Source organism: Takifugu flavidus, chromosome 9 (genome assembly GCF_003711565.1).
Source record: "Takifugu flavidus isolate HTHZ2018 chromosome 9, ASM371156v2, whole genome shotgun sequence".
Lineage (NCBI taxonomy): Eukaryota > Metazoa > Chordata > Actinopteri > Tetraodontiformes > Tetraodontidae > Takifugu > Takifugu flavidus.
The window spans coordinates 10335584-10361733 of record NC_079528.1 but is presented as its reverse complement, the minus strand read 5'-3'; the positions used below and the strand labels follow the sequence as shown (position 1 = coordinate 10361733).

Here is a 26150-nt window from a genome sequence, read left to right as displayed (position 1 = left end):
CACACATGCAAACACACACATACATGCATGCCTGCTGCCCTCTTTTAAGGCTGCCAGACTTATTATCGGTGGAAAGCAGCCCAATTCTGCCCTGCATGCATTATTTAGTGTTTTTCTTTGAACTCTTGAAATTCAGCACAGTTCCCCCCCACACACATTCTGGCTCACTTAGTGCCCTCTATTCGAAGTTTGTCCCATTTACCCTAACCACTGTGTCAGAGTAACCCCCCCCCACACACACACACACACACACCCCACCTTCCAATACAAATGCACGTTAAATTGTATTTGAGTTGTTTTATTATTTGTGAGTGTCTTGAATGTGAACCTTCTCTTGTACATCATGTCCCCCCCCAACTTAATAGTTTATCTAGCTTTTGGGAATTCTACTTTATATTCACCCACTAATATATTTTCAGTGCAGCAAAAAGGTTTGCTGAATTTTCTTTTTACTCTTTACTTGTTTCAAGCCTATTTCTCCTCAAACCCCTTGCAAGAACATCCTGGGTCGATGCAGATCTTTTTGGCAATCTAAAACGGTTGTCATGGCATTTGGTCCCAGGTTAAATGACCCTGCATAGGTCTTTGGTTCACCTCGCCTGCAACATAAACGGCATTCAGCTTAATTACCCAATGATATTGATGTATCCGCAGGTCTCATTCTGATTTTGTCACTGGGCAGCTCATCAACAGGCAGTCATTGTGGAAGCTTTTTTATGTATTTTTATTTTATTTATTGCTCATGGCAGTGCACTGGCTAGACCACAAGATCCATGAGCTGCTCAGCCCCGATCCAGAAGAAGAGATTTGCGGCAGGTTTTCGGGATTGTGCAGGACACAGCTACTTATAGTCATATTATTTTTACTTATGGCCTGTTGAAAGGGGACGGTTCTTGACCAGACGCTGAAACAGGTGCTTAACATCTGAAGGGTTTGAAAAAAAACTTCTGATCAATGACAGGATGAGCAGGAGTGGCTTTGGATACACCGAGTGGCCTTATTATGAACTTTGCAAATTAATGGCCGCTTAGCACTGGCAAACCTTATGGCTAGCTGTTCCTCTGATGCCCTCTGCACCCTCCTCTGAGTTGTCAAGCCCCACTGGCCGTGCCAGATGAGCAATGGCTCAATTTATACACTGAAAATTCCTACTGCACACCACTGACTACAAATGCTACACAATGACACTGTTGCCTAATAATGACAATAAAGTCCCAGTTTATCTCTAGTCTGAGCTGTTAGAATGAACACACTGCTGATATCCCAGCAGGAATTTAAAATGCAATTGTTGACCAAAAACTGTGACCTTAATCTTGTATCCACATACAACAAACAGTCGGGGCAGCGTTGCCCATAAAAACCACCCTAGAGGCAATAAGGGCTGTTTGTTGCTTCTAAGACCCCATTCCAGATTAGCCAATTCCGTCCTCCTGCACTGCATTTGCTTTCGGACATTGTTCAATAAGCGTTGAGCTTTTAAACTGTGCAAAAGGACCAAAACTGCAAAGTACGAAACAACAACACCGACCATCGACTCAGGTGACTTCCCTGCTGTCCATTGTTTAGCTTCCACTATCTGTAGCACTTAAACGCCTAATGTTGACATTGTCAAGGTGATGACATATGAGAGTGAGAGGAAAAACAGCGGGAGGTTGGACATGCGACTTATAGTGTGAAAGAGGTGTAAGATACGTTGTCCATCTCGGTTTCAAGCGTCATGTTTAAATTTCTCAGTCCTTGATCTCTTGACCCAGAGTCCTTCCTCTGATGCTCAGCATGTGTCCTCTCACTTTCAGGACAGTTGATAATGAGATACTCCTTGACTGTTATGAATATGTGCGTGGATACACCCTGTGTCAGACTGAAGAGTCACACTGTAGGCTAGATTTAAGCAGGTCTTTTGGTTGCATTCTTTACTCATCACCACTCAACAATCCTCTTTGTTTATCCACAGACAACATGGTGGATCAGACCAAGGTTGAAGCTAGCGAGGCCAAAGCAAACGAGCTGGGAAAGAAGGTGAAAAACATCCTCATTCACAAAGCACACAATGCCATGTCAACATTTTCACTTGTGATTGGAAGAGAATGGAAACTGTATGAGTGTGAGCGTATGATAATTGAAGTCATGCGGGACTCTTCGTGACATGGGTTTAGTTGAATAATGAGGCAACCAAAGGATGCAATAGTGGTGACATTGAATGAGCACCTTGCAGTCCTTAAGTCTAATTTAAATCACTCTTCAAAAGATTAGCTGTGCTGCTGTTAAACCACTTGGCTGAAACAGATCGATGCTACATGACACTGATGCTGAAAGAGGCTGAAAAAGAAAACAGTCAAGGTGTGAGGTTGTGACTGCATGTTTGACAGTTGTGACTAGATGTGTAAAAGCAAAATGCTTTACTTTGTACGTGGTTCTATGCAGGTCTATCCACTCAGGATACAAATACTGTCGGCAACAAAAAGCACACACCACTTGTATTTACGCAAGTGGGTAAATACCTTGATTGCAGTGTACGAGGGCCGTGATGCTTTTGTCCCAGTGACAGGATAATTGCAGAGAGGGAGCTGACACTGGCCACTGCTCATTCACGTGAAAAGCACAGTTATGTATGTGGCCATGGCAGTCTAGCACTCACAACAGCATATACACCTCTACTGGGATTGATTTTAGTTGACCACTCAGACACCATGTGCTCATTTTGTATGATGAGGTAATTGTGTGGTGCTGTCAAGTCACTGACAGCAGGTGTGAGAAAATTGCTGTTTCTAAAATTAAAAACGCTATAAGTTTCTATGTGGATTCATACTTTCATATACTCAAAGTAGAAGAAGAATCCAATAAAAGATATGAACTTTTAGAGGTAATCGTTTAGTTTGTTTTTCAAAGATAAGGGCAGATTAGTTCAATGTGAATCAATAATATTCTGTGTGATTTGCCATGTGAAACAAATCAAAGCCAAGTGCTGTTTAATCACAAATGCTACTATAATAAAATTTAATTTGTCATTAGTTTATGGCTACCAGTCAACCTATAATATTGGTCTCATTAGAATATTTGTCTAAACATCTAGTCGCAATAGTAATATTGTCGTTTTGCCATTATTCTACAAATCGGGATATACAGTCTTGTGTGTCAGGAAACTTTTCTTTGTGTCAAGTCAGTGTGAATGCATCGCTTTCACACTGATAAAAGTATAATGGAGTCTAACAAATGACTTTTGTGTGGCAGCTGGATTCAGAGTTGACAGCGCGTCACGAGCTGCAGGTGGAGCTGAAGAAACTAGAGGGAGACTATGAGCATAAGCTGCAGGATTTGAGCCAAGAGAAGGAGCAACTGGCCTGTTTGAGGGTGGAAAAAGAGAAGGAAAACCAAGGATTGCAGCAACAGCTAAGAAGATTACAACAGCAGGTACACACACCTTCAAATGTGGTATTCTGTGTCATTCCAACCAGAAGCCTTGGATTTCTGTTGAACATTCAGTGCAGTAAATGGGAGTTCTTACATCAAATGGTTTAATATAATTTCATATAGTTACATACTCTGCACACCAAAGGGTTCTCAACTATCTTTGCAGTCACATGGAGTTGGCATTCATGTGACTGCCAAGAGTCTGTCCATGAATGATTTTGCCAACTGCTAGACTTGTATGAAGTAGAAGGAAAAAAAAAAGATTATTGTAACTGTGAGAGTAAGCCAAATCTTTCAGATTTTTTAAAAAAAAATAAAAAAACAAAAAAATTCAAAGAAAACATAGAAATTGGGACATGATTAAAGACCATAGATGAAAGGGAGTGAAAGGAAATGGAATAAACAGTTTTATAAGCCAACACTCTGTACATACACAAAGAAAGTGTGTGTCTGTGTGTGTGTGTGTGTGTGTGTGGTGTGTGTCTGTGTGTGTGTGTGTGTGTGTGTCTCTGTGCATGTGTGCGTGTGTGCGTGTGTGTGTGTCTTGTGTATGCTTTAGTGAGGACTAAAATCTCTATTTCTATTGCAATGCAAGGTTGGTCCTCACAACTTTGAAGAACTTTTGGAGGGTGTGTGTGTTAAGCCATACAGTAGGGAGGCAAACATTAGGATTGTTCAGCTGTCAATGTCCTGCTGCCACACCAGCTGGACTCTTCCTTGGTGACACCCAAACTCACAAACAAGTGACCTAGAACAGTCTGTATGTGCCCTGAATGTGTGCTCAGCTACAACATGATGTTTGTGTGTGTCAGTAAGAGCATTAAACAGTGTTCAGAATGATGATCCAATTGGCCAATGCCAAGAGAGTCATCCTCTCCCCACACTAAAGCCCAAACACACATACACACACTTGTCCAGCATATTATCAGCATCACCAGTCAGCCATCTAACGAGCTCTTTTCACTTAGATGGCTCACTTTCTCTGTTTGAGCCACTGCCCATCAAAGATTTCTTCACATGTAGGGATCTCTCAGTGTGGCTCTGTGTCATGCTATGCCCAACTCTTTATCTGCTGCCTTGCTAAGAAAGCTTGCTTCAGAGGCTCTTAATGTTTTCACTGCCTTTTCTCTGGCAAATCAGGAGGAAGCAATACAGAGAGATTGTTATGCTACATAAAGACACATCTACACACTAATACACACTGTTTACAGTGTAAATCCTTAGAAATTGTTCCAGAAATTGCTTCTGTACTTGTACTCTACATTTTTAATGACTTGTCATGTATTCCTATTCAAAATCCATTATTTTCTCCTGTTATTATTTTACTTAGCTAGAAACTTTGTGGCTTTGGGTAGAATTTGTGTCTCATATTGAAATAGGCAAAAACAAAGACTCATCCTCATTTCTAATTAATAAGTTTGGCCTCTGTTTCTCAAAACTTTTACTTTTGAAATTCTCTATGGACTCAAATCCCTTGCAATGTTTGTCTCTTGGCACTTTCTCTACAAAAACTCATTTCTACCCAAACTTTAATCCCCCTCTGTGTAACTCTTTTTCGTCTTTTGTTTTGTCTATTGTCTCAAATCTAATCCCTTTTGGCAGAGCCATTAGTTTGAAATGGCAAAATGGCTGGGAATGTTGAGTAAAGGAATATATAATGATCTGTTATCTACATGTGCTGATGTTATAATAACCATTTTATATACTGGATAGAATTTATATATGCATCAAAATGGTGTAGAGGGGTAGGCAATGGTTGCTAGTAGAATAGGTAGGTTTACTAGATAAATCCATTTGGTAACTTTTCTGTCCTCCCTGCAGATTGAAAAGCTGTCTAAAGATCTTGAAGAGGCTAAAGACAAAGTTGTTACCATTACTGTTCCTGTGCCAACACCTGGCATCCCCCCTCCACCACCTGCGCCTCCACTTCCTGGCCAGAATGCAGGGTTCACCCCACCTCCACCTCCTCTACCAGGTCATGCAGCCATTCCAATTCCCCCAACCCCTCCCCCTTTACCAGGCCATGCAGGCATTCCTCCACCACCTCCTTTACCAGGGATGCCAGGACCTCCGCCCCCTCCACCCCTACCAGGCATGCCTGGACCACCACCCCCTCCACCATTACCTGGCATGTCAGGACCACCACCTCCTCCACCTTTGCCTGGGATGGGACCTCCACCCCCACCACCACCACCCGGGTTTCCTGGTATCCCCCCCCCACCACCAGGCCCAGGGATGCCTCCACCCCCACCCTTCGGAATGGTTGCCCCGCCACCACCTGCATTGCCTTTTGGGCTTAAACCCAAGAAGGATTATAAACCTGAAGTCCAGCTGAAGAGAGCCAACTGGTCCAAGGTCAGTACGAAGTCTGCGTGTTGCTTTACCCTCAGCACGAGCATGCGTATACAGCATGCCCAATGTGCCCAGTTAATACAGCAGTTCTTGGCATTAAGCAACAATAACGACAAAAGGATGATGTTGGTCTGATGCAGAAGAGAATCAATTTGTTGTGGACCTGTTTCTGTTTGGATGGCAACTAAAGGGATCACTGATTTTCTCTTTAATAAAGCTCCAAGCACAACCATTTACACTACAGCAGGACCTTTATGTGTATAACAGGGACCACAATTGTTCATTGGTACCCCTTCTACCACCACCTTTTACCATTGGATTGGCATTTATTCCTATTTTATTCTGATTACTTGTGTCCATGTAAACATGGCTATTGAAAATATTTAATCTACTAGTAAATTTACTGTGTTGAGCAGCAATAGTACAGTTTTGACCTGAAGTGACTTAAATGCATACGTGTCTCATGACTGTGCCTCGTGTTCCTCTCCTCCCTCTCATCTGTGATGGTTAAAACATCAAAAAGGCCCTCTGTCTTTCTTTAGCCTTAAGCTACTATTTAATGGCTTCAGCAGACTTCATCAGCATTTAGCTTGTGTCTCTCTTTCTCTCTCTCTCTGGCTGGTGAGAGTGTTTGACAAGGATGTCACAGAAATTGCTTTTTAATAAGCCTGCTTCTTTTAACTGCACCAGTGAAAGATAATTAAATTGCTGTTAGAAAGGACAGTATTCTTTTGTAATTTAAATTAACTTTTTTCTTTACTGGTCTCATCCTTTTTCTGTGCTGTCTTGCCTTTTTTTTACTCCTTAAGCGCACCCCCTATCACATTTCCCTCCCTCTTGTCTGTTTCTTCCATCCTTCATCCCCATCCCTGAGGGCTTTGTCCATAATGAAAGGACTGATATCTATAAATTTTCTACTTCTGCTTTCTCACTCCGTTTCATTTTTCGTCTTTCTTGTACCCTTTTATGAAACTGCTGGGAAAATGAAGGCAAACCTAACAAGGTTAATTGCGCTTTGTGACCAGAATTAAGTATAAGCAAGAAATACTAAGACAAAGAAGTGACTAGAAAGTATGAGAAAGCGCAAAGATATGAAACTGTTTCTTTAATTATGTTTATGAAGCTTGAGAACCTTTGTGAAAGACACTGTGTAGAACTGAACATATCATTAGAACTAAGACATTAAGAAATGTATATTAAAAACATCCTAAAGAGTTGGAGTTGTGTTAATAGTGTGAAAAAAAAAACTTATCCCTGGGTTCAACATCCATCAGCTCCCCTAATTTTACAAGTGACAGGTTTATCATGCTAAAATCTAGTCTACCCTATAGCAGCCGCTCTGTTAGGACTACATGCAAGGATTTTTTTAGTTATTTTTCTGCCTGTGCTTGTTATTTTTTTAGAGGTACTACAGAGATTAATCCAGTAAAACACTTATTTCTCATATCGCTGCCTTTATCCATTATTTGTCAGATATATTAAATCACATTTGTTATAAACAACTCTTTATTTAAAATGAAATAATGAAATTTCCACACCCTTACATCTGCTGTTGTCTTTTATTAATGCTGCAAAACTTTAGACATTTTATAAACTTTATACACTTTATGCACTTTCTTCTTGACATTGTCTCCATTGACATCCTTTGTCCCTCTGTACATACTGTGTTTCCCCTTTGTTCAGTTTGGAGCTGAGGACCTCTCTGAAGATAGTTTCTGGACCCATTCAAAAGAGGACAAATTTGAAAACAATGAACTCTTTGCCAAACTTACCTTGGCCTTCTCCTCACAGACAAAGAGTAAGTGTGTTGAGTGTTTTTTTTATTTTTTTACTGCATTTATCATGTCATGATTCCCAGTAATGAGCAATGTCTTTGTTGCACCCCCCCTTCCCCACTTCTATCCCATTTCCTGTCCTGACTAATGGCTTATGTCCGTTCTACTGCATCAGCTGCTAAAGGTAAGAATGTCATAAACACTCTTTCATTTAGCTCTTTAGTTGGATTTCCTCTGCGTTACCACACGTTTCCTCCATTGTTTAGAGTACACAGCACATTTATATGATTCCTCACTAGTGTCAGAACAGAATCCCAATGAAGTTCATGAATAATCCCACATCTCTTTTTGTTAGTGCTCTTGATTTTAAAATACGAAATGCTTGTTATGCTGGGACAGACTGCTCACTGGTGGGTGATATGAATAGGGACTGGGGGACAGAGAAATGGATGGACAGAGGGGATGGATAAGGAGAAGGTCACTGATATCCTTTGACTAGTCTCCTGCTGTCCTGGCACAATGTGCTGACACACAGATGTACACTCACACACGCACACCTGTCCACTCCTATCACCTTGTCCCAGTGTCACTGTACCTTCTGCTCAGCCTCCTCCATATTCATTTCAATACCAGAGTACCAGGAAATTGTAGACAATGTACATATGACCTTCAGATCTCACCCCTGGTCATTGACACAACCTTTATTTCACATAAATGAAGTGAATGAAAATGAGTGAGCTAAAATGAAGTGCAGGCATGGAAGTCTAACATCTAATGCAAACTGATGTTAGTTATGGCAGATGTCCCATCTGTATTCATATCTGCGTCAAGTCCAAACTTCTCCTTGTCACTTCAGACAGCTCAATGTGCCCCTTCCCCCTCAATACCATCCTGGCCTGTGCACCCTCGCTTCCACTTTTTATTGGCTAAGACAACCGACCACTCTAGTTGATGTCTAATAACCTTTTCTCAGAGCTGACTGAAGACACCATGGCCTTTTCATAGCTCCAAACCTGTCTCTATGTCTGCCTGCGTGGTTGCACCGTGACTGTGTTTAAGAAAGAGACCATGTCTTGTGTGTTATATCACTGCTTGTGTGACTGTTCATTGAATCATAGTTGTAATTTCTTTGAGTGTTGTTTCTTTAAATGTGTGGTTCAGTTCACAGAGCATGATTGTGTAGTTGGACACCTCACCCCACATGTTGAAATAGGCTCCTCAAGCCTTCTTCCTGACCTCCTTGTCTTTTTCCTTACTCCTCATCTCTGGGAGCCCAGCTTCACTTTTCTGCATCGTTCTCTGCTGCCTCGTATTGGACTTCTCATTGCCTTCTACAGAGCAAAAACAGGTCCACACCAAACCACCCTGACCCTTCCTAACCCCTTTTCCTCTTCTTCATTAGCTGCCCAGGAGTGTAGCTGTGTGTGCATATATGTACACCCACACAGAAGACAGAGGTGCAGGGGTAATCTGCTTAGGGCAGGATCAGGGGTGAACTCTTTTTGGCTCTTGGTGCAAGAGTAAAGTAGTGAAACACATTTTAGTTCTGGATGACTGCATATTTTGCTCTTTAGCTAAGCAGTTATTTTCAAATTGCTTACTTCTAACTCCATAAGCCATGTTTATTAGTTAAGTTTAAGCTTTTTATCCCCTGCATTACCTTTCAATATGTTTGGTGATCATGACAGAAATGAAATGGCACAAATACACAAAATCATGCCATGCTTGAAATCCTAATTGATTATACAGTATTTTACAATAATTTTTCCCTTTTAGGAGTGGTTTCTACTCAGATAATATACCCTTTGCTACCACTTTACAATCTTCTATTTAACCCAGAGAAGATTATTAGATTTAAAACAAGATGGATGTTCTTTTATTTCCAAGACAATGAAAATCTGTTTAAGCATATTTTACAAAATTGCTGCCGAGCCTTTCAAATACTACTGGCACTGGTGTGCCGATTTTTTTTTTTTTTAAACATCATTTTCTGATTGACCCAGTCATTATTTAGGCAAGCATTATTATTTTAAAACTCTATGCCGCTTCTTTTGACACAGCGTAAACTTACTGCAAACTGAGGTCATTATGAAGCCGATTTAAATCATTTCACAGCAATATTCTTTGCAGAAATATGGTTCTGTTAAACTTCCATCTTTTTCTCCCAAATATCAGACAATGGAGATCAACTATATGCTATATGAATGTGCAACCTCATATCTAGTTGGTATTATTACTATTGTTATGATCAAAATCGATATATAGTGTACATCTTAACCTATACTTTTCACTCTTATTCACTTGCTTTTCATAGCAGGTGTCTTTTGAAGTCAGCAGCTCAGATAGCCCAATTAACAAAGGAATGAGAGGGAGATGAATGGAGGAGGAGGAGGAGAGAAGTGGGTGAAACAAAAAGAAGGAAGAGCAGGAAAGAGCTCTGGGAAAGGCTGTGCTAGGGGGAGTGGTAGTGATTAATTTGATATGGTAGTGGGGAAAAAAGGAGCAGATTAATCCTCATAATGTGGAGATCATTTTCCTATCCCAGTTTTTCAGTCTTAAACTCTCTACTGGTTTGTTCCTGCAGTGCAGCAGTAGAACATCATTAACTCACAAAGATTGGCACAGCCCGCCTTATCTAAAACCATGGAGATTTTTCCCAATACAGCCACACAACACAGAATTCTAAGCAGAAGTGCTTTCCTAATTCTCATGCACTTTGTATGAAACACAGACAGGAAATGAATCCGTATTTGCCAATGCAGGGGTGTCTGTGTACTGACGCATGTGCTCAAGAGTGTGGGTGGGAGAGTGGGCTCAACCACATTTACAAACCAATTATAATAAGCCTTTTGATCTAACCGTGTTCTGAAGAAATCAATTTCCTTCTCAGTAGGTGTGTGTGGGTGTGGGTGTATATGTGTATGTGTGTTTATGCATGCTACACAGCGAGGACAAGAATACACACTTCACTTGCAAAATAGGCCTTTTTTGGAAATGAGAATATATTTGCTGGTCCGAACAACTTCAAAGGACTGAGAGTTAAGACTTGGTTTTAAGGTGAAGGTTATAGTTGGGTTTCGTTTAAAGGTTAGGTGTTCATTTATGACCTTTAGGGTTCATATAAGGAGCTAGTTTCTTCTGGAGCTTCTTATTTCAAATGTCATTTATATTAAAAATATTCATATCAATAATAGTACTGGAAATTGCCAGAAGAATGAAGTGGAAAAGCTGTGTTTTTATTTAATGTGACAGATCCTTTTGTTAATAGCTCCTTTCTATTCTCCTCTGACTCTACCCGAGTTTCATAATTACAGCCACAACCTAATTCTAAGATGTTTGTTTTACACTGTTAATCCTCTTCTATGCCACAGCCAACAAACATTTGATTTTGTGCATGTGGATAATTAAACAGTTTTAGATCATGGTGTATGTGATGTTTGGACTAGGAGCTGCAGCCTCTTGAGACCCTTTACATTTTGTACTAATAAAGCACTTAGATGACTAAATGAGGAATGGCTACACTGTGTAAAACCATAAATGTGTTTCCATGTGCTTGTTTTAATCTAGTATGCCTTGAATATCTTTGGCATGTAACGTGTTAACAGTGAATATGTTTTCTGTCTATGCTTGTCCTCATGAAGCCCACAAGAGGAACTACTTTGGAATCCTGCAGTTTTCAGGCTAGCTGCTGAAAGAGAAGCAGGTTAATAGAAGGGGCACTAATGGTGGAGAAAGAGACAGGAAATGTAACCAATTTATTTCCTTCTATTTCCTCTTAGTTTTTTTGTGTTTTAGCTACAGGCATTTCAAAACTGTCATCCAGTTTTCTCTGTTGACATTTTTTGACATTTAAACAACAAATGATCACATATTTGTGTAATTGTGGGAATGTGTACATACTGTAGATCTGTTCGGCAAATATAGCCAATAAATAAACCAACCCTTTATCTGGCAGCTGTAAACTGTAAATGAATAGAATAGAACTGATGTTTATAGGATGTTCGATTTGTGTGTTTATATGCCAGAGCAGAGTTTTAAATCCCAACTATACTCTTTAAGCCCTAAACGGTAATGTGGCTTTACTCGATCTATAAGCTTTGGTTTGTGTTCTGAATGTGGCAGAAGCTTTTTCTTATTCACCATCTCCTTTTGGTTGAGGAACAGTCGCAGCAGTCGTTGCTCATTCATCAGGCCTTATCAGGTTCAAACACATCTGTGTGTCCTCATATAGGCTTTCGCTGCAGTGGCAAGCTCACATGCACAAGTAGACACATACATACACACACACACTCAAACATGCCTTTGTCCCGCTCATTCTCTTCATACCGTGCAGCCCTAGTTATATCAGTCTCCTCTGTTTGACATGCAAATGAGGTAAGTGTACTCATGCTGGAGCATTACCGCTATGTGTGCCTAATCCCCTTGCTGCCTTTTCTCTTTTTAGAGATTATCCTGTTTTTAAATGGAATAGGCATTTTTCGCTTTCCTCAACTCCTCTTGGAGCCAGCCGGTTGGTCCAACAGTCAACCAACATTTCAGTCTCTCATCCTGACACCATTACCATTTAAATGTTCCCAGCAATATGACAGCTGACTTGAACAACCTTTGTTTGCGTCTCTGTATGTATGTCTGTGTGAGTGTGCATGTTATGACTGTACGTGTTATGGTTCTGAATGCACACATGAATATGTATTTTAATTGAAGGTTTGGTTGCTAAGCTGAAAAGCTTGTAAGAGATGCAAAGTACCTCTGTGTTCATGATTTCATCGCCTTTCAGTCAGGCAAAGAGGGGAAAAATAAACAGTGAAGGAAGGACGTAGGAATGAAGGTCTCTATGCATTTACACCTACACTCTTTCCACCCCCTGGTGTTTTCTGATTGGCTCATCTTGGCCACAGCAACAGTCTTTTTCCACCACCTCTGTGCTTGTTACTGTATATGCATATTATGTGCGAGGGGCAACTAAACTCAAACAAAACTCAACTCAAACGCAAAACAAGACAATATGAGTTTTTAAAACGTTTAAAAGATTAATCCGTACAACATGTAGTTTATGTACAGTGCTGTTAGTTTATAACCTCTCTTCAAAAGGCCATAATTTCAAGACAGCTTTAAACTGTTTTAGGCAAAATAAACCTGGTGTTGTCTTAAAGTTAATCTCTCAAATTGTATTGTCATTGTCATGATAATACCATGACAACAACACATCACTCATCTTGGACTGGCATAGCAAAAGTATTAAAAGTTTCCATTCCAAACATCTAAAATGTGTCAAAAATATATATAAAATTCTGTTTAGCCTAGTCAAGCCACATAACAACAGTCAACTAACGTGTGGCATAATAACAGTGATTGCATTGATGGAATGTAGTGTCTGATAATGGATAGGGCAAATGGTGCTGTTTATTAACCTCACTGCCTATGGATTGAAGCTGTGAGCCAGTCTGGTGGCTCTGGTGCACAGGCACCTGTATCGTCTCCCAGAGGGTGATTTGTACAAGTGCTATACTGGGTGATACTGACAGCGGGTGGTATAGATGCTCCTGATCTTTGGGAGAATAGTCCTGATGGCTATCCCCATGGTTTCCAACACCCTCAGGAGCGCCTGCTGCTTAGCGCAGCTGGAAAACCACAATAAAAACCAGAGGTCAGTATGCTACCACTCAAGCACAGGGTTAGACATTTATCTTCAGTTGCTGAGGGACTTAAGCACACTTTATTTCTGACATACAGATGAGACATTGTTGGGCAGACGCATTCTTCCTTATAACTGATGTGGTGTTAATGCTCCAGGCCAAATCACCTGTCACAGTTACAACCAAGATTTTTTAAGTGTGCGACTCTTCCCACCACCTCTGTGAAGTCTGCAATTATTTCATTGGTCTTTTTAGTGTTAAGAGTAGAGTTTTGGTTATCCCACCAGTCAGATGTTGTACTTCATTTATGTAAGATAAATTACTGGTGAGCCCAAGCATCATGGTGGCATCAGCAAATGTGAATACAAGTTGAATAGGAAAGGAAACAGCAGTTGTGTGTGAAAAGTGAGTAGAGAAAAGTAGTGAGCAAATATTCTCAGGGTACTGATGAGGCAGGTGGGTGAAGTCTGCCTTCCAACTCTAAGGCACAGAGTTTCTTTGTTTAAAAGTCCAAAATAAATTTGCATAATGTGTTTAGTCCAAGGTGGTGTCATATAAACTGAAGGTTGTCTGGCATGATTGCAGTGGAAGGTGCATTATAGTTGACAAAGTGCATCCAAAGTATTTTGCTCTAGGTATACTAATAGAATGCAGAGCAGACTAGTGATGGCATCGACTGTCAACCTGTTTTCCTGTATGCAAATTGGAAAAGGTCATGTGTCTGCGGTAATGCCTTTTTAATGTGTTTAATGAGCGGTCCCCGCAGGCATTTGGCTACTATGGGGGTAAATGCAACAGACCTATAATTACTTAGCACGTACAATCTGACTGGTAAGAGACAGGAACTATTGTTGCTGCTGTGAAGCAGGATGAAACGGTGATGTGTCAAAGACGTTGGTCAAAACCTACGCGATTCTGTCTGCAGTCTCTTTCAACACTTGGCTCGGCTCTCCATCTGGTCTGACTGCTTTCCTGGAGTTGATGCTGTGCTGACAGTGTCTCACTTTATTAATGTTGTGGGAGTCAGTACTGGGGTGAAATTTCATCAGAACATCTTGCCCCCCATTCAACTAGATATGCAATATAGAAATGATTGTGACACTGTTTCCAAATATTTAATTCATTATCAAAAAGGATTGAGAGCATAGAAGATTTCCTGGAAGAGATACAAATATGCCTGTCTATATTAATTTATTGAAAATGTCACACTATTTCTATCTTGGATAAACACTATGTATTATAAAATGTACAGATATATTATAGGGTCAACAAACAGCTTTCTTATAAATGTAATCTCTATTTAAGGCAGCTATGAGAGCACATAATACATACACATTTGTGATTGCCCCATATTTCTACAAGCTACTATCTTACATGCATGAATACACATGGCATATATTTTCTGTCAAAAGAAACAGATGCAATTATCCACACTCTTGAGTAATAACATTTTTTTTCAACAGATGCAAATTAGATAGCACAGAGACTAAAATACACACAAGAAAAAAAATGCAGTTGGTTTATAGGAACAAGACAGTAAATCGTATCTCTTAAACTTTCGGCATCTCTCATTTTAACTTTTGACATCTGGTCTCATGCCCACACTTAAAATGCCATCAGAGTACAGGATCAATTTAAATTGTATGGATAAATATCAACTGACTGACTTCTATACCATGTCAATTGCATCTTCTCTTTATGTCAATTGCAGTATATGCTACTTGTTCCTCGGGGCAGTGATGCACACCCACACAAACTTGTAAAGGCACATAGTCACAGACGCAGGAGACTTGGCCCACTTTGATGTTACTGATAGTGAAAAAAATGGAGTGTTAGAGAGCAACAACTTCAAAGATGAAGTTGACAGGATAGGAGCATTAGACCTCATCTCCTTTGCTCCCTTTCTTCTTCTCTCTTCTGATTTCCCTTTCTCTCTTCTCAGTTTCATAAAGCAGTTCTTATGAGAAGAGACAATGAAAGAGAAGCCATCAAAAAAGGGAAGGACGACTATTGAAGGGTGAAGATGTGAAGTTGTAAAATGAGTAAAGGCAAAAAGGACAGCAGCAGCACTTTAAAATGTCCATTGCAGCAGCATGAAGCTGATTCAACTAAGAAGTAATTGGAGTTTTAGTGGATTCTGTTCTTTGATGACTCACACGATATTTTTAGACTGTCACACATATACAAACTATAAACTCCCCCAAATCTAACCCTTATTTGGCCCATCATTCCTATATTTCTTAGTGTGTGTGTGTGTGTTTTGTAACCTTCGTGTGTTTTTAGTGCCCCCGGTAGTTGAGATAACCCAATGACATTTATACCAGAAAGCAATGGTATTTGCAAGCCCGGTGGACCAGACTTTACTTCATTTTCTGACCTTAATCTTCAATAGCAAAAAAGGATTTGTGTGTGGAAAATGACGTGAAAGGAAAATGTGTTTGGGGTACAACAACACTGCATTTGACACTAAATTAAACCCACTGACACATGAAATGAAAAGATTTGGGTGGTCGTGATATTTTTGTGGATCTTGTTTTGATGGTGTCAGGCCAGTTAAATGAAACAGGCTTTATTAAATTAGGTAAAGGGACAAAAATGGGACATTTTCAAAGTGACCTTTGTTGCTTGGACAGTTTGTAAGCCACAGTTTTGGGCTAATTTTTTTTTTCTGTGGTGATTTAGTGACTTAAATGTCATGACTGAGGATCCCAAGGGAACCTCTGTTAGAATGGAGTCCTCATGTAATCTAGAGAATATTCCACCTGCGTTTGCTGCTAAGAACCTCTGAACACTGTCAGTTTAGTATCAGACAGGTAGTTATACTGTGACTAATTAGCATATTGTATATGCTGTCGTTTCAATTGTAGAAAATGTATATGTCTTTGTGCTTAATTCTGCATGAATGTGGTGTGATGAAGCCCCCGCTCAATTACTCCGTATGTGTGTCGTGTCCTCTCAGACGTGGGTTCTGCTTCACCCTGCAGACACCTTCATTTTTCACCACGCTCTGTGCACCGTGAATGTCTGCACCTTCTCCTGTGCTCCCTCTCTCTCTTTCTGTCTAGCTCTCTCTCTCTCTCTCTCTCTCTCTCCTTGATTCTTCTATTCTCCCACTTCCTGCTCTCCCACCATACCAACCTCCCACTCCTCACACATGTGCACACACACGTCTAATCAAAGCAAGGACCTCTCTAGATTAGCACTTGAGAAAACTCCCTGAAGACATTTGCTCATTTTGACCATTTTCAGGTACTCTTTTTCCTCCCCCAGTTTTTTTTTTGCTCATAGCTTTGAATTTTTAACCTCCCCACTGAATAAGAGATGTAGCCATCCTCGTGGGGAAAGGAAGGTTGGAGGCAGGGTAAGTAATGAAGGGAAGGAAAAGGCGGGAGAACCTGAAGGGAAAAGGTTTTCCCCATACATGCTTTCACATTTATCCCCTAAAACCTCCACTCTGTATGCTTAATAATGCATAGCTAACCCCCAACACACAAACACGCACACACACATGCATGCCCGCATGCACTTTTTCTTCCTTTTTATCAGACTAAAACAGAACGCTAAGAATGAGTAATAGCATTAATTTGTTATTGTGCAAATGGAGTTACTTCAAGTGATACTTGTAGCAGTCAGTGCTTGATTGGGCTGGAAAATTGGACTTGGATTTAAACCAAAATCCCCCAACATTCCAGCTTGACTTGAGCAAGGTCTGGAGTGACTTAACCCCTATTGAATTCTCTAATAATCTCTCATCTTGTTTTGACCATCCTCACTTATCCAGGTCGACACCTGTCTCCCCATTTTTATTTAATGACAAGTATGTCTGACTTGTCCGACTTTGACAAGTCAGACATACTTGGAGAGCATTTTTCAAGAGACTGAATCATCTACTTTGACAAAATACATTTAGTATTTCATTGCATGTATGTAATATATTTTGAGTTTTTAAAAAAAATTGTCTTTCTACATTCACTGCATGTATTGTTTACTGTGATATGATTAGTTTGTCCACTTCAGGAAACATTTTATAATAGGCCATAATGTTTGTATCTCAGGAATCCATTCTCACGGGCAGCATTGGAAGTTTTACAGATAATTGGCAGTTCAACTTAGTTCAACAAGTAAAATGCATTATTTATGTTTCTGGCATAGGTAAATAAGAGTTATTTTCCTCAACCAAAATCAGTTACAGAAAGCAATCATGATTGTTATTGACTTTCTCTCTTTTGCCAATTTATACACTAAATGTGATATGCATTGAAAGTAGATGTGGATTCAGTGCATCAAGATCACTTTTAGTAATGAACCGCTATGAAAGGAAGATCAGGATCAGAGATCCAGATGGATGGAACCTAATCTCGGTTCGATAGATGGGAAGATGGATGTGTTATTGAGGATGGAGTGGAAGAAGAAAGGAAGAGAATGAATGAGGCTCAGGAGGACAGATGGAGGCAGGGGTGATTTGTGTGTGACCAGAGAGTGCACTGAAGTAGGGAATGAAGACATGAGGAATGATCAAAATGGAAGAGATGTGAAGTGACACGAGTGATTGAAGCGATAGAGTGAGCTGAGGTAAAATGAGAAAAGTGAGACAGCTGTGTTGCAGTTTAGGTATTCAGGTGCCTGCATTGTACTGCTGTGATGGCTGTATTAGGGATCACATATTGTGAGTCGTCCTCTGTTGTTTGCCACAAACGTCTGTTTTTTAATGTCCCTTATTAAGCATAAAATTACAGCAAAAACTATTGCTTGACGAGAGCTAACAGTTAGCTCTCTGCTTCCATCTTCCCTTTCTCTAGATGGGTTATTTAAGGCTAAAAGAAAACACATTTAGTGGTCAGTCAAAAGGCACACATGCACGCATGATGAAACGGCACCTCCTTAGAGATTGTCTGCTTAATACTGCATAGCACTTAGAGGCACCAACAAGTCCTGTGGTGCTTCAGTTAGGTGTAGAAGGCATGAAAGCATGCTAATTCCCCCTTACTCAAATATCCCTCTGTGAATGGTTCCCCCTCCTATCCTGTTTAAGAAACACGTAACAGCCCACAGTAACATGAAATACAATGTTAGATATTAATTATTCATACTGGTCTTGATGTACCTAGGTTTTTTTTTTTTTTTTTTTAAACTTTAGCTTTACTTTGAACTCGGGCACATTGTCAGCTAAAAGGTCCTCCACCTTCAAATTAGCAACTCTACAGGATATAAAGGATATGAAAAGTATTGGCACTTCCCTGAAACACCGTAGTTTGTATGTAGTGATTCAAATAAAAGTGGCAGTTTTGCATTTAGATCAGCACTGTGAAAATACATATGTTTGACATGCACAATGCATACAAATAATAGTCTGTTTATGTGAGACATCACACGGGCAGTTTGTATTGCAGCTTTCAAAGTGTGTGTAATTACATTACACCTGTGTGTAATGTGAGTAAGCACATATCCCTCACCAGTTCTCACAACTAAACCACCTAACACAATAATTTATAAGCATTTCAGGATCTGCAGTCTGAGAACCACTTGTATATGTGTCAGAGATGAGTGCCTTTGGGCTTTCTGGCATATGCCAGTGGACCTCACCAGTGTCACTATGTGTCATGTAACTGTGGCCAGACATGTGCGTGCACATATGTAGGCACCAAATTGAAGGGTGGAATTTTTGTCTTGTCATGCTTTGGCTATAATCCAGTTTAGGAGGATTAATTAGGAATTAAGAAGTGTAATATTATTGGTCTGTGGGATACAGTGACTTGCATGCACATACACATGTCTTACTCTCTTTGAGCGTTTATTTAGGGCAAGGATTATTCTGAACCAAGAAAGAGACATCATTTTAAAATGATTTTCCTCACTTTATTACTTTTCTCATTTCTTATTTTATTATCTCTGCTTTCTCTCCATTTCCCCATCCATGATGTATTTCTCTCCTCATTAGTGATGACTCCCTCATGTGGTCTATTATCACATTGTTTTGTCGTTCATGTTACTTCTGTTCTTGGTTTTTTGTCTGCTGCCCTTTTGTTTTTGTTGTCTTCTAATGTCCTTGTATGAGCTTTCCTTTATTCAGCAAAGGCTTTGTTAAGGAAAAGGTGGTGGACATTATGCCATTGTTACATATTCAGCAATATTGTGTCATTCAGGTGTGCTCTTCTGAATGTTCATCTTCCCTTATTGTATAGTTTTTTATATTTCTGCTATGAATGGTGGAGTCAGGCAGCAGAATGGACTGAAACACTCTGCCGTGTGCATGCTTTCAGACAAGCATTTAATGGCTTTTCTTTGTCCTTAAGGACGTTTTCCTGCCTTTCCCACCCTAGCCTATTTAATGTCTCAATTGTAAATGTGTGTATGATTGGATGGATAAAGCTCCAAAGAGGAAATTAAATAGAAAAAGCTGGGGGTTGGGGTGTAAGAGAGTGCAGGGAAAGTTGTTTATATCTCTGTTTCCTCAACTGTGATATTGCCTGTTCTCGCCACCTGCCACATCCTTCCAAGCGTGTGCTGATATTTTGTCAGCCGGTCAGTAATGATACTGTTTTAATAATTGCCTGATTAAAGTTTCAACATATGGCTGCTGGGGCTCTTTGTGCCTTTACAACATTGTGTTATTGTCCTCATAACATGTAATAGATTGCTGCTTTTGTTATGTCCATCACATCCAAATCAAAACAAGCGGTAGCCATCTGATCACTGTGCACATAATTATCCATCCGCCGTTCCATCATGGAACTGGGGATATGCTGTTTCTCCATTCTTTAGCCATCTTCTGCTCCTCTTTTCTTCCTTTCTTTCTTACTGTCTGCTGCCTTCCCTATCTCATTTTCCCTGCAGCAATATTGGCAGTATTCTATCTCTGTCAGGTGTGCGTGATAGCTTTCGCACCACTGACTTGGAAGAGATAGGCTTCTGCTTCCCCAGCTTCTATTCCACTCCCTCCTTAATTCTTTACTGTCCCATCACACAATTCTTTTCATGCTCTGTAGTTTTGATTTGAGGTGCAAAGACATTCAATGTGCGATTGGTAACATTAGCATGTTTTAGTCCATTGTAAATCATTATTATGTTTGTCTTACTTTGTCGCTATCGTAAATTCTACTCATATTAGTTCAACTTGCCCCACTTGGCTGCTTGTTATGACACGGAATGTTGTTAAAGAAGCCTACATTCTAGAAAATATACAACAGCTGCAATGCTAGCATCAATTCTTGTGAGTTTGATGACTTTTCTTCCAGCCATAAATGCATCATAGTTGCAGTGATGACAGTGTGCTCAGTTTTTCATAGAGGGAAAAACACAGACATAAAGTCGTGATGGATCATGTACCTCAAGCAAGTAAGCCTCAGTGACAAGTTTACTTCCAAGTATTGTTTGGAAGTAAACTTGCTGGGTCTGTCACAGACCTTGGTCTCCTGTCAAAATCTTAGGATGAATGTTTCCGAAGTCTTGCTTATTTTACAGCAGGAAAATGGCTATTTCTCAAAGTCTGTTTGTATTTTTGGTTTTATTTCTATGTATTCGCTACAATATAAATATAAGGTGTTGTCTATTTTAGGCATATATTTTTTTAAAATATAACGTGACAATGACCCAAGTTACATTGGGCACATACATTTAAAATAACTTACCATAAATGATTAATAAAAGCACATTTTAATATTTTAGCATCAATATTAACATTTGAAGTTAAAAATTCTGTTTTTTTGCAGTAACAACAACTGCTTAAGGTTTAAATTTAAAGTTGTTTGGCTGTTTGTGTCCAAGAGAGAACTGGTGTAACAAGGCCAGCTCTGCCTCTAGGCTGTTTGGCCTCAAACTCTCATCAGCCTGCTGGTGCTGAAAGAGAGCTCCTCCTGCCCCTCGCCACTGAACACACAGAGCAGTACAAACACATGTACGCATGAAGAAACCCATGTGCATTCATACACACACAAAGTTTGAGACTAAATCATCTTCCCCATATCTAGCTGTCATCCTTACTTGTTTTATCAGCACATCTCATCTCCTTTTATCCACCTCCCTAATCTGTCTGCGCCTTTATCAGACACATTCTATTCCCATATCCTGCCTCTGAAATGAGCTCTCTCTTCGAACTCCTCCACTCTCTTCATCCTTATCTTGTTTCCTTGCACCCCCATATATCCACTAATGTAAGATTACTTTGAGAATATTTCTTGTCCCCTCTTCTCTCTCTGCCATCTCGCTCTCTGCGCCCCCCACCGCCCGTCTCATCTTTTTCCTCTCCATGTCTCCCTCTCTTCTCAGCGGTGGTTTTAATGCATTATGAAAATGGATTGAGGCTATGAAAGCGAAACAGGACAAGTTTGGCTGTTTAATGTGACTCCTTTCACTCCTCATCTGCCTCATTGGCAGCCTGTGTGTGTGTGCGTGTGTGTGTTGGTGCTGTTGTGTGAAGTTTTGCTTCTTTGTGGGCATGCTGGTCTGTATACAGACACATGCACGTCCTTTGCCAGGCTTCCTGTTAACCATGAATGCTTGATGCGACCAACACATCAGCTGCTCTTCAGATATGTCGTGACATGTTTCTGCTCTTTAACATTAACTTCCAACACTCTCAACTTGCACATGCACACTTTTGGGTCAAGCATTAAACTGCATGAATAATGAAATAGATGTGTGGTAGACGGTGCGGAACACATGTTTTTCTGAGATGTGCGTCAATGGAAAAGACTGTTAGGACCGTGGAAAGAAGGATGGAGGAATCGGAGAAGTGATGTTTATGAGACAGCATATACGTTTTTACCCACAGGGTAGCGTGACCTGGTTCCAAGTCCCCTCATTTCCTTCTCCCTTAGTCGTTCTCCCACATTTGTGCCACCGTCTCCTTTCCTCCCTCAAATTCCCTCTGTTAATTTGTGTGAAGTTAAACCTCTTGATCTCTGGAGAGAGAGGATGGGGGGGGGATCATCCTGTTGAGAAATGGTGCTAGATGAACTGATTAGATAGAGAAGAGCTGATGGCGGGTGAGTGGGAGGAATACTGCTAAGGGGGAGACTTAATATACAGTATTAAAAATGAGGCAGAATATCAACAATGGAACCAGAGCTAGTTAATAATATGCTGTTATGAACAGCTCATTGACTACCTCATAGCTGGTTCCTTTCAATATTTTTTGTGGTATTCAACTATATATTGTTTTGTGATTAAGCCTTGAAAAATGGATGACTTGATTTAAAAAGCCACATTCTTGTCAGGTAGTCTTTTTTTATTCTAAGCTCCCCTTATTGTCGCTATTCCACCTTTTTTCACTTACTCTTTCTCTCTGATGGTGCAGAGCAGGTCTTTGTGTATGCGTAGCAGGCGGTGGATATTCTGAGCCCAGGCAGCATATGTGTGCATCAGGGTTTAATTGCGGTGTGCATAGACCCAAGTGTAATTAGCTGGTGCTCGCTTCCCTGCCGCCCAGCTAACAACCAGCATCCCCTCTGTGCTTGCTCCACTCTCTTTCTTCTTTGTCTCCCTCCCTCACAGCCTCCCTTCCTGTCTCTCTCCCTCCTCCCATCTCATGCCTGTTGCCACAACGACAAGCCCCACTCTACCATTGTTCCCCCGCTGTTCAGCAAGAACAAAGGAGGAGGCTATTAGCTCCCTGGGAGAGGAGTGGTGGAAATGGAGAAGGAGAGAAAGTGGGTACATTGCTGTGAAAGTGGCATGGTGAGATGAGTATGGGTGAAAATTTCCAAATTGGTGAAGGAAGTAGAGAGAGGGGCATGAAAGAGGAGTGGAAGAAAAAGTCTTGATGGTTTTGGAAAAAGATTTCCAAAAGATTTTTTAAAAAAAGCACATGCCCACGGTAAAGCAGATTAAAGGAAAGGTCACGAAGGACCAGATTGAGCATAAAATAAGTTTCAGTAAATATGATTCATGATGCAGATATAACCTTTGTAAATGAAGCATACTGTATATAGTCCCTTTTTTCCACTTTTTTAAACCCCTTTTTAAACATCTTTTCTCCAGCCAATCTTGTGCAGTTGCTTCGTGCGTATCTAAATATACATATGCACTTGCTGCTTTTGTAGCTATAGTTCTATCTTATTGGATCTGTGTGTGTGTGTGTGTGTGTGTGTGTGTGTGTGTGTGTGTTGTGTGTGTGTGTGTGTGTGTGTGTGTGTGTGTGTGTCATTAGCAAACAGTGTAGGCAAGTAATATTCTCGCTCTCTCTCTCTCTCTTTCTTTCTATGTCTCTCTCCCTCTCTGGTCATCTAAATGTTAACAGATTGCAATACAGGACAAAAAGTGAATTTGGTTTCCAAGAAAATAGAGCAAATTGCACCTTTATAGCCTCTCTGCCACTATATTTTGTTCCTGCCATTACTCACTATGGGTAACTGGAGAGATGAGGGGAGGTAGAAAATGAGGAAAAAGTCACTGCGTTGTGTCCTTACTGCGAAGGACAATTGTGGAATGTTGGCAAAAGGTGGAAGAGATTTTTATGTACTTGAAAACCCGTATCTCTCTGCGACCTTCATAGTATTGAGATGAGCACCTCTGATTATCCCTGGAGTTAAGATAATTACCACAATCTTCCTTTGGAGGTGAAATCTCCAGCAATGCCCTGCAAAGCTCACACATTTAATCAAGCATTTCCCCTTTTGCCCTACATATTACTTATGACAAATACTAGTAGTAAATTATTAACATATCATCATATCATAAATGATCAACTGGACATTCCAACAGCATTAATTGGTTCTCTGAAACCACTGCATGCTGCAATATTGATTTTCAAAAAATCTGTTGCAGTCTTAGTTGGATTAAAGTCGGAGGGGAATATAGTCTCATCCTAGCTGTTGTTGAGTCAAGGTTGACTCAAGGGTAAATTTTCCCAGTCATGCAGTGAATGTGTTAGTCTCACACATATGCCATTATTTTGAAGGTTCACCCCCCCTGACCTGGTAACTCTGTTTTCTTCCACTGGGAAATGAGAAATATCTTTCTTGGCAATGTGTTGCTTCTTAGTATGAGAAAGATCAAATTGCTTTTCTTCTTGAGGGAAAGGTAATGGTGTCTCCATCACTTCAGCACCACCTGCCTCCTTCTGGATGTTTCTTTCTATTCCCTTCCTCCCCCTCCTGTCTCCTCTCTTCTTTCTCTCTGTTTCTCCTCTCTCTATCCTCCCCATCTGCTCCCCATTTCGAGCTGACATTTGCTGTCAACTAGCCTTATTATTTTGTTCTTCAAATGTCTGATTAAGAATCTCTCGTTCCCTTTCCTTCTCTCAATCTCTTTGTCTGTTTTTGCGTCTCACTCCTCCTCTGACGCTCAACAGCACACACAATGGTGTAATAACCCTTTCCTTTTTCTTCCACGTGCTTTGAAAGGGCTCTGCAAAGTTCTTGCTGCGTTTGCTCCCAAGGACTATTTGACTTTTGATTATTCTCTGCGGGCTGTCTGCCCGGCAACCGTGGAGACACATGCACACATGCATGTTAATGCACCTGCCCACAGATTTGCACAAAGTAAACACTGTGGTCTGTTGTGCTGCTTGTCAAACATGTTATGTTGTAAACGTATGTTTGAATGTGTTGTTACTAAGGATTTAGGCCCAAACACGTCTTTTAGCTGCCGATATAAGTGGTTCTTTTAGTTATCTGATTGGTCATTAATACAACACAAGGGCATCATGCATTGAAGGAGCCCTGAAGGTCAGTGCAAAGGAGGCATTTCATGTATTTAATATTTCAGCTTGTGGTCTGATCTGCTCTTTATTTCATCCAATTTCATTGACCGTCAGACACAGATCTCCATCTTTCCCACGACTCTTTCTGGGTTTCTCTTCATTCTCTTAACCTCTTTTTGTCTGCCTTCCTCTCTAATTTTCTGTATCTTTCATGAATTTTCTCTTTACTTCTGTCCCTGCAGTCTTTACGTCATGTCCAGCTATCGAAGGAAGGAGAGGAATGCTAATTTTATCACCACAGCGACATAGCACAGGAGAGGGAGAAAGAAGTAGAAAATGTCACTTGTCAGAGGAAATGGGATTGCGGTGTGTGTGCTTGTGCATGCTCGCGTGTGTGCGTGCATCTCAAAGGATCAGAGTGACAGTCTGACTGACATTTCCTGTGTTTTTCCTATTTTACTTTGCTTTCATGCTGAGTGAAATATATGTATTTGTGTAGGTGTGTATTTGTTGGAGCAGGTGGCAAAATCTAAAGTATACTGTACGTGTGTACCCATGCATTTGTTTTATTTTGGTAGAGTGTTTCCCTACCCTCTCCTTCTGTTTTTCAAATTAATCATTTGTCTCTCAATTTTTCTTCATTCTACTGCTCACTCACTTCACCCCTTGCTCATGTTGAAAATGTAATCATGTCCAGGGACCAGTGTGTGTGTGTGGGGGGGGCTAGAAAGGGATCGGGGTGGTAGAGGGCTTTAGAAAGAACGTCGGGGAGAGGAAGAAAAATGCATTTGTATGTGTACCCAATTACCACTCTAGCCAGCCCAAAGTCACCTTCGAAGAGAGCAGACACACAAGCTCTGAAAATAGCTACCTCCATCCTACCTCCTCAGTGCGTGTTGGTTACAGCAGTGATGAAGTAGACTGAATAATGTGATGGTCTTCCTCATCCAGGAGCAGTGGGCTTAGTGTGTGTGTGTGTGTGTGTGTGTGTGTGTGTGCCTGTGTGTGTGTGTGTGTGTGTGTGTGTGTGTGTGTGTGTGTGTGTGTGTCACCCCTTTGTATAATTGTAGCTGTGCCGGGTGAACGTATGTCCTGCCTTTGATTGCGCTGGCTGATTGAGTCCTTGTCATGCAGATTTCAGCACAGTTGTTCAGCCTTTGATTATGTGTTGTGATGTTTCAAAAGTGTGTGTATGTGTGTGTAAGCTGTATTTGAGAAGCAGTAAAAAAGAATGCTAAGAATTTCTGAGTAAGAGGGGTTTTTAGGTTTATTTATTTACTGTTTCTTTTCTATGTGTGTGTTTCTTCAAAGATAGAAACTTTGAGACCTTTTATG

The 26150-nt window shown here is 40.5% G+C and overlaps 1 protein-coding gene across 3 annotated transcripts in view; it reads left to right on the top strand.

Moving 5' to 3' along the window:
* Positions 1 to 26150, top strand: part of LOC130530979 (protein diaphanous homolog 1-like) — a 66063-nt gene that overhangs the window by 15334 nt on the left and 24579 nt on the right. For all 3 annotated transcript variants that reach the window (XM_057042606.1, XM_057042605.1, XM_057042607.1), the window contains 4 exons: positions 1955 to 2019; positions 3232 to 3411; positions 5233 to 5766; positions 7447 to 7561. In XM_057042606.1, the coding sequence (XP_056898586.1) occupies positions 1955 to 2019; positions 3232 to 3411; positions 5233 to 5766; positions 7447 to 7561 (894 nt within the window). The remainder of the gene's footprint in view (positions 1 to 1954; positions 2020 to 3231; positions 3412 to 5232; positions 5767 to 7446; positions 7562 to 26150) is intronic.